We start from the raw sequence: 8,190 nt of genomic DNA on the forward strand, positions 1-8,190 counted from the left end.
AGAATCACCGAATATTGTGACTCATTTGAAGACCTGTTTGTATACATATTGTTTCAAATATATATTACACATTTTGAGTTATTAATTGAATAGGAAACGTTTTTTGATCACGCGCATTTCGAAATTGTTATCCATGGGTGTTACATTGGCGAATAGCGTCACCTAGTGGCCAATCCCACCTACTAGTCAACTCCACCTACTGATCAACAACACCTATCCTACTAGTCAACCCCACCTACTGGTCAACCCCACCTACTGGTCAACACCACCTTCTGGTCAACCCGACCTACAGGTCAACCCCACACACTGGCCAACCCGACCTTCTGATCAACATCACCTAGTCAACCCCGCATTCTGGTCAACCCCCCCTTCTGGTCAACCCCACCTACAGTTCCACCCGACCTACAGGTTAACCCGACCTACTGATCAACATCACCTACTGGTCAACCCGACCTACTGGTCAACACCACCTTCTGGTCAATCCTTAACGACAGGCACCTTACTGGTAACCTACTACTGAATAGTCTGTCGAGGATACACTGTTTACTTCAGGATTCAAGACACTTTTCTAATCAGACTTTGGTTAACAGTAACAACGTTAGATACGACTTATTTATTCATTTATTTATTTATTTATTACATGCATGTTTTTAACATGAGTGATGCCTTATTACCGTATTAACGAATTGTTTTATGCTCCATCCAAAATACTGTTGCTAAACAAATGACGTAATTCGTACTGGAACGACACAAGTCAGGTATTGGGTGTACAGGTATAACTAACGTGGAGTATTTGCAAAAAAAATACTCAACACTTACTCTTGCAAATACATCTCATTCCATTTTTCCTCATTTATCTTGTAAATTATGTTTCAATTTGCATATATCTCTGCCTATTTCATCAGAACACAGGGTGAGATTTGGTGTAGTCCGCCCCTCCGCAGAGAGTGGTATCGCCCGACCACTCGATACGGCAGCAGGCCAGCACAGGCAGAAGATACTCAACAACTAATAAACACTAGTTAGCCGTATTATAAAGTATAAGAAATCCAGCCGGGTTTATAATCTAAAGCGAACTTGTATGCTTGCGATTAGGGCAACCGCGTGACCACGATGTCAACCCCGGCCAGACGACGACTCATGAGAGATTTTAAACGGTAAGGAAACAGAAAAACAAGCAGCGATGGTAACGCTATAGCTAGCGTTAGCCTCCGATGCTAGCTTTGCTAGCCGTCGCTTACATGGTGTAAACGGGCCACAACTCTGAGTGGACACCGATATATGTTTATGAAATTATACCTGGGGGTTATTGGATCGTAATCTGTGTTTAGTTGGGGGACAGGCCACCTGTTAGGCGTGTTGAGGACAATGAGAAGTGAGCTGTAGCTGCTAGCTGCCTGCTGACGCTGGGTGTCACGTCACTCATCTTAGATGGAAATAACTTGGTCGAAATGGGTTCGGAAGGAAACTCTGATCCGGGTGGTGGCTGGTCTTTATGTGAAAGGTGTCGTGGTCGATTCAAACCTGAATAATTTGGAATGATTGTGATGGTGTTAATGTTGATTTATACATATACAGTGCATACAGGGTCTATGGTATACGCTACATTACATATGGATGTGTGTCTGGCCCAGTGCAGCTCGCTGGGGACACCTCGATGATTGAGATTGTACTCCCTGCATTAGCAAAATTTGATGTTTAACGGGGTCAAAATATGTTATTTTGTGATTATAAAACGCATTCAACACGTGCTCCTAGTGTTGAGTACAGTCAAACCCCAGGAGTCCTGTGAACTCTGACCTATTAACAAAGCGGTCACAAGTGAGATTTCACATGAGATGATAAATCCATTTTATTTACTAGTGAATAAAGCTCGATGGCAATGGCAACCCCAGTTGTTTTCTTGGAAAGTGTATAAATAATCACCTTTACGAGACATATCAGACACCCCAGCACAGCTGAGGTTATTTTGGTTAGCTTCTCTATTTTGCTTTGTATTTCTTTCTTGACATCTAGCAGTTAGTGTTGGTCAAATTTTAATCTGTTCTTCATTGCATTGCAAGGCTGCAAGAAGACCCCCCAGCCGGGGTGAGTGGAGCTCCGTCCGAGAATAATATTATGGTCTGGAATGCTGTCATATTTGGGTGAGTGTATAACATTTGTTAATTTAAAAGTGGTCAGACCTATGCAGTAAGTATTTTGGCAAACACAATATGCGAAGATCATTTCATCTAAACTTTGTAACTATCATATTATGCATCAACTGGTGGCTTTAAAAAGTCGCAGATTCCAATAATTTATTGTAATTCAGTGTCCAAAAAGGAAACTATGTTGTGTCTTAATCATGTTTTTGTTTCTTTTTCAGACCAGAGGGAACACCCTTTGAAGATGGTAGGTTATCGCCACGTAGCTCATATCGGCCCTGGCTGATAAAAGTACATTGGTTGCAATACACCTTTGCAAATTACGATGACGGTTGAATAACGTCCAAATTCCTTTCAATGCTATTTAACCAATCAAACAATCATTTGACGGACGTGTCATTTAAGCTCATGATAGAAGCTGATGCTTTTGGCTTGTATCCATGTTTTATTCAAGGCACTTTTATTCCCCAACATGCCATTTTTTTTATGGGCAATTCAAGCAGTGTTGAGGGACAAATAGAAGCCCTGTAGGCCTTGAGGTGATGTTCTAAACACATGCATTTTGACTTAAGCCTTGCTTTTCTTAATCCTAGGAACCTTTAAACTCACTATCGAGTTCACAGAAGAGTATCCAAATAAACCCCCAACAGTGCGTTTTGTCTCCAAAATGTTTCATCCAAATGGTAAGTTTTAGTAGTATTCATGCAACCTTAAGTCAAATTCAAAAAAGTGTAGTGTCTTAATGTTTTCCCTTCATTTTCTTTTTTTGCAGTTTATGCCGATGGCAGCATATGTTTAGACATTCTACAGAATCGCTGGAGTCCAACTTATGATGTTTCTTCAATATTAACTTCAATACAGGTATTTTATCTATTTACACACATCCACAGCATACGTGTTGCCATTCACAAAGAGTTGTAATAAGTGTTGCAAAGTATACTTGCAGCTGCATATTTCTTCGGGAGTATCAATGCTGGGGTATAGGGTAAACCGGGAGTGGTATGTTCATTTCATGAGCTGCAGCTGTGGAGAAGATTCAAATGTGTTTTTGTTTGTCTGCTCAGTCTTTACTGGATGAGCCCAATCCGAACAGCCCGGCCAACAGCCAGGCCGCCCAGCTGTACCAGGAGAACAAGCGGGAGTACGAGAAGAGGGTGTCGGCTATTGTCGAGCAGAGTTGGCGTGATTGTTGACACGTGTGTTTGTTTGCAAAGTATAAAAAAAAATGTCCGCCACAAGAGTAAAGACTACACAGATCATGTGATGAAAAACGATCATACACACAATCTGACAGTTTTCTAATGTGTCTGTCCCATAGTTGTATAATGTCGTGTTGTGGCATCGCGTTCTGCAGATGCTGTTGTTGGGCGGTAGCATGTTAAAGTAAATGTACCTGGTTAGATCTGGGTAACTTCTTCGATGCACCAAATTTTCCCTTCACCTCCAAACAAAACATTTTTCTGAGTCACCCACCAAGGTTGGGCCACCATGATTGACACTTGTACTTAAGCTTAAGTGTGGATTGCAGTTGCAGTGTCAAAACATACATTTATATTTGTATTTTTAGAGGATGTTACCATGTGTTCAATATTATGTTTCTTTTTAGCATTTTTGAATACCTTTTGAAGAAAATGTATGATGGGTTACTAGAAAATGTGCGATGGGTCTGCGTGTGACAGACGGTGTGCTGGTGCTGACATCCATCTCTTACAATCAATGCCTTTGAGATATGCAGGCTGGATTTCTAGTTACTGGCTCTAGACTACATGTTCAAGCCATGCCTTTTACTATATACATTTTCTTTACTTGACTATCCAGACATGTTAAGGATTGAATTATGTGCCCTTTCCAGGCACTTGGGTTGAGTATGTTATGCTACCCCTTCACAACGAATAAACTCATACTGACTCGACTTCCTGAACATTGGTATCTTTCGTAGATGCGGTCTTCAGTTTAACTTTCCGCTAGTAGGATGTAACAAAATATTTATCTTGTAGATAAAATTAACAAGCCGCTTTCGTCATGGCCCTTTAAGTTCCTTTTGAGAAAATCTACGTCTCAACGTTTAGTTGGTTTCCGGTTTAATTTATTCAATCACATGTAAAACAAGCAGACATTCACACAAATGAAACACCAGACAGTTAACAAGATCACAGCTTTCACAATTCCATGTGAAGATAGTTTAACACGTAGCTTTCAATTGAAAATACACATTGCAAGTGCTATTTTGAATTTGAGTTCTATCAACGTAAGATTGGGCATATAGTTTTCTTCGCTGTCATGGTACTTAACATGTAGTTGCATATTCTGCTACAGTGAAAGTTATTGAGGGGAAAAAAAGAAGGGTTTCTGGCCAAATTTCAGCGATGTTTAATGAACAAATAACCAAGGCATTTGAATATGAAAGCACTGAAAACAAGCATGTAGTGCAGAGACAAACAATAGACTTGTGGAATGGCAATCTTTTTTTAAAACTAAAACCTTTTTCAGGCTTAAACCATAACGGCAGAGGAATGTAGAAACATCCGAGTTTCTAAAAGATACCCTACTATTAATCTGTTTTGTATTGTGGTACGAGTCGGTCTCCAGTATGAATACGACGGTCATACATTTGTCCCGAGGTCCATGCCAACGACAAGTGTTCATGCAGATCAGTGAGACGCCTGAGGTTTCACCAGCTCGTAGCGGCCCACCTGCCCTTCCTGTAGCAGCTGACCGATGAGCTGGTCTTTATGTACCTTGCGGCTGACAACTAGAAAGCGTTGCCGGCCCTGTCCGTACGACTTGCTGCGTAGGCCGTATTTCTGGGATATGTGGTGGATCTGCTTTCGCTCGTCGTTGTTCAGGTCGCTGGAGAAGCGCAGGTCATCTTGACGTTCGGAGGTGGCGTAGTTTCGGATGATGTCTTCGATGTCTCGCTTGCTGAGCTGATTCGAAGGCTTGTCCATGTCCATGCCGAGACCTTCTCTGGAGAACTGCTCCTTGACCTTGATGGGCTCTGCGATCCCCTCGCCGTCCCTGCCCAGTCCACCCCCCTTCCAGCCCATCTTGCGGAGGAGCTGGTTCCCGATGTTGTCCTCCTTGATCTCCTGCTTGATGCTCTCTTCATTCGAACGCGCCAGGATCTGATGGCGTGATATGGCATCGCAGTGACCGTCCTTCCTGAGGTTGGACTTAACCACGGCCTGCGTCTGTCTCAAGGTAGCCAGGGCCTCCTCCGCTGCGATGTGTTTCACTATTTTTTTGGGCCCGAGTCCCGCGGCGACATACTGTCCTTCCAGGTACACCTCGCATCTCCAGCGGTGGTCGGGCAACACGGTAAACTTGTAGTCGGCCGATACTTTATTAAACTGAGCAGTGTCGTTGATGATGCAGATGGCATTATCCGAGTTTTCAAGAATAACCAACTCACTCAAGTGCTTTTTCCTGCCGACCTGTTGGCCAAACCAGCCACTAGAGGGATCCGACTGATGGTTGCCTCTGGGATGCTGCTGTTGCTGCTGTTGCTGCTGCTGCTCTTGCTGCTGCTGCTGCTCTTGTTCCCGGGCTGCCTGATTCATGCGCAGCTTCCTCACTGCCTCCTCGGCTGCTGTGTGCTTCGAGCTCTTCTTCGTGCCCCTAGACTGGGCCACCAGCTCCTCCTGCAGGTAGACGCTACAGAGCCAGTAACTGCTGTTTGGGACCAGGTCAAACTTGTAGTCGATCTTCATGCGGTTAAAGGCGGCAGAGTTGTTCAGTATGCATATGGCATCGTGAGCGTTGTCAACGACCACAAATTCTGTCCAGTGTTTACGTTTGTCAGGCTCATATTGGCCCTTCGAGCTAGGCGTCGGCTTGTCCTCTGGATTACGAAGGGCAGGCAAAAAGGCTGGGGTGGGACTGTGCATCTGACATACCACGATGTCGGTGACAATAGAGTGTCTATACTTGCGCTGCACAATACGAACTTCAGCCGGCTTCAGGAAGAGTTTCACGGCCTGCTCTGAGGCACGGTCCCTGGCTCCGTTCTTACTGCCCGAGTATCCAGTGGCGAGATAAACACACTGGCACCTCAACTCGCACGCGTAGCCTTCCGTCAGTACCTTCCTGTTCTTCGGGAGGTCGGCTTGAGGGATATCCTTCAGGTTGACATAAATATACTCGGGGTTGGTCTTGCAGGCCTGGATGCTGCGGCTCAGCATGAAGTTGTAGTTGGGCGAGTCGGTCCCGGTCATGTACATGGGGTCTCTTAAGGAGACGGCTAGTGCAGCGGACACGCTGGTGATCAGTCGCTGTTTCTCCTCCATGAGGGCTGAGGGTATGGGCCGAGGCGGGGGCAGCGCCGCCGACTGTGCCTGGCTGGGGCTGACCCTGCCTGGGCTGTTGTAGACCCGGCTGAACGGCCGGCTGGAGGAGGAGGAGGAGGAGGAGGGCCGGTCCTGGGGACCGTAGCCCGACCCCTGCCGCCCGGCGTCCCACGCTGTCGATCGGTTCCCTCCGCTGTACCCCTCGTGCCTGGTGGGCTGCGAGTAGGAATCGGAACCCCGGGAGCCGTGCGCTTCGTACTTCGCGGTGTAGTCCTGCTGCGTCTTGGCCATGTAGTTGGAGGTGGCCCCGCGGGCCGCATAGCCTAGACCGGGGCCGGTACTCGTGCTTCCCGAGGGGACGTCTCTGTCTCTATCCCGGGTCCTGTCCCTGTCCCGATCCCTCCAGGAGTCCGAGCCGAAGGACGGCACTCTGTCGAAGGCGGACCTGGGGGCGGAGTAACCCTGGGCCCTCCCGCCGCCGTAGGAGGGCTGCTCGGCCTCCCATGGCCGCGCGCCATGGGGGTCGCTCCTTTTGCGCTCCTTGTCGTTCTCCTTCTCATCAGTGCCGGCTCCGCCGCCACTGCTCCCCCCACTGACAAAGTGCACAGGCTCAAAGCGCGCTCTGGCACCAAACTTTGATATGGGCATTTTCCTTATAGGCTCTTCTCCTGTTACAAAACGGCACAACGACAATGTTTAGACCCCTTGATTGACATGATGGGTCAACGGTACACCATACACATGGGTAAATACAAATAATGTTATATTGTGTGTAATTATGATACATGCGTAATCACTTACTGCCATCCGATGAATTTGGTCTCTTTTTTGCTTCAGAATTTGTACTCAGGTCAAAGGAGGGCATTTCGCCAATGCTAAGCCCTTCTGCCATTACCAGCACCTTACAGTCAGAGCCAGGCCATACCTATCAATGAAAGGTGCGGTGTTATTCTGACAGGTTAATCAACAGATCATGGGCTCAACTTTCTATGAAAGACGTGGACCAGACGAACAGTACAGAAAATGATTGCCCAACAACGATCATCAAAACACTGCCTCTAACAACTACCTGTTTCCCGCCGACCTTCCCACGCCAATCACGCAGGTACGGCCCCCCTCACCGACCACTCACATGTACATTGTCACACGTATGGAGGCGCCGTAGACGCGGTTTTCGAGGTAAACAACAGCACGAGGCCTGCGTACCGGAGTGACGCAGTAACCCTAAACTCCACGGCTCTCTGGACCAGAACCCGAGCGGAAACCTGCCCGCTAAATTAACTCATCTACCGGGCGTTATTCGCTACGGGATCACGATGAAGACGTGTGTTGGGGTCTTACCTTACGACGTAGACCCGGTCCGGCGAATCATCATCCGTGGTTTAGCAGAGAATTGAACTGTACCGGAGCGATGTGTATCGGCTAGCGAGCTAGCTGCCAACAGCTAACTAGCTTTGAGTGTTTTGTGGACGCAGACTAGCTGGCTTAGCTAACACCAGTAGCATCAACTCCGCAACACCTTGCAGTGTAGCTTCCAGGACTAAACCGGCCCGCAGTTTTGAAAAAGCGATGCAAATCTTGTTCTGGATACGGCTGTTTAAACTGTAGGGGAAGTCGCCACAACCAACTAGTTCTCCGTTAACGCTACAGAAGCGTCCATTTTCTGTCCGACTACTGTAGGAATCATGGCGGCTGTCACTGACTGCACTGGCCCACAATGCATTGCGGGACCCAATGTAATTGTTAAAATAATAGTGGGA

At 46.7% G+C, this 8,190-nt stretch overlaps 2 protein-coding genes across 2 annotated transcripts; one reads left to right on the plus strand and one right to left on the minus strand.

Moving 5' to 3' along the window:
* Positions 1 to 937: 937 nt before the first annotated feature.
* Positions 938 to 4,056, plus strand: LOC115552479 (ubiquitin-conjugating enzyme E2 A). Its single transcript, XM_030368627.1, has 6 exons — positions 938 to 1,157; positions 2,064 to 2,144; positions 2,366 to 2,391; positions 2,738 to 2,827; positions 2,917 to 3,005; positions 3,209 to 4,056. The coding sequence occupies exons 1-6, from the start codon at positions 1,114 to 1,116 to the stop codon at positions 3,335 to 3,337; spliced, it is 459 nt and encodes a 152-aa protein (XP_030224487.1). The 5' UTR covers positions 938 to 1,113; the 3' UTR covers positions 3,338 to 4,056.
* A 148-nt stretch (positions 4,057 to 4,204) lies between these two features.
* nkrf (NFKB repressing factor) lies at positions 4,205 to 8,158 on the minus strand. Its single transcript, XM_030368618.1, has 3 exons — positions 7,772 to 8,158; positions 7,232 to 7,355; positions 4,205 to 7,098 (listed from the first exon to the last, which is right to left on the minus strand). Exons 2-3 carry the CDS (start codon positions 7,320 to 7,322, stop codon positions 4,796 to 4,798), a joined length of 2,394 nt encoding a protein of 797 aa, XP_030224478.1. The 5' UTR covers positions 7,323 to 7,355; positions 7,772 to 8,158; the 3' UTR covers positions 4,205 to 4,795.
* Positions 8,159 to 8,190: the final 32 nt, after the last annotated feature.

Source organism: Gadus morhua, chromosome 10 (assembly GCF_902167405.1).
Source record: "Gadus morhua chromosome 10, gadMor3.0, whole genome shotgun sequence".
NCBI lineage: Eukaryota > Metazoa > Chordata > Actinopteri > Gadiformes > Gadidae > Gadus > Gadus morhua.

Bases quoted from the DNA above. Each gene is read 5' to 3' on its own strand.
- nkrf (XM_030368618.1), bottom strand. From the start codon at position 7,322: ATGGCAGAAGGGCTTAGCATTGGCGAAATGCCCTCCTTTGACCTGAGT. The intron at 7,099-7,231 runs GTAAGTGATTAC...GTTTTGTAACAG, and splicing joins ACCAAATTCATCGGATGGCA to GAGAAGAGCCTATAAGGAAA.
- LOC115552479 (XM_030368627.1), top strand. From the start codon at position 1,114: ATGTCAACCCCGGCCAGACGACGACTCATGAGAGATTTTAAACG. The intron at 2,828-2,916 runs GTAAGTTTTAGT...CTTTTTTTGCAG, and splicing joins CAAAATGTTTCATCCAAATG to TTTATGCCGATGGCAGCATA. The intron at 3,006-3,208 runs GTATTTTATCTA...TTGTCTGCTCAG, and splicing joins CAATATTAACTTCAATACAG to TCTTTACTGGATGAGCCCAA.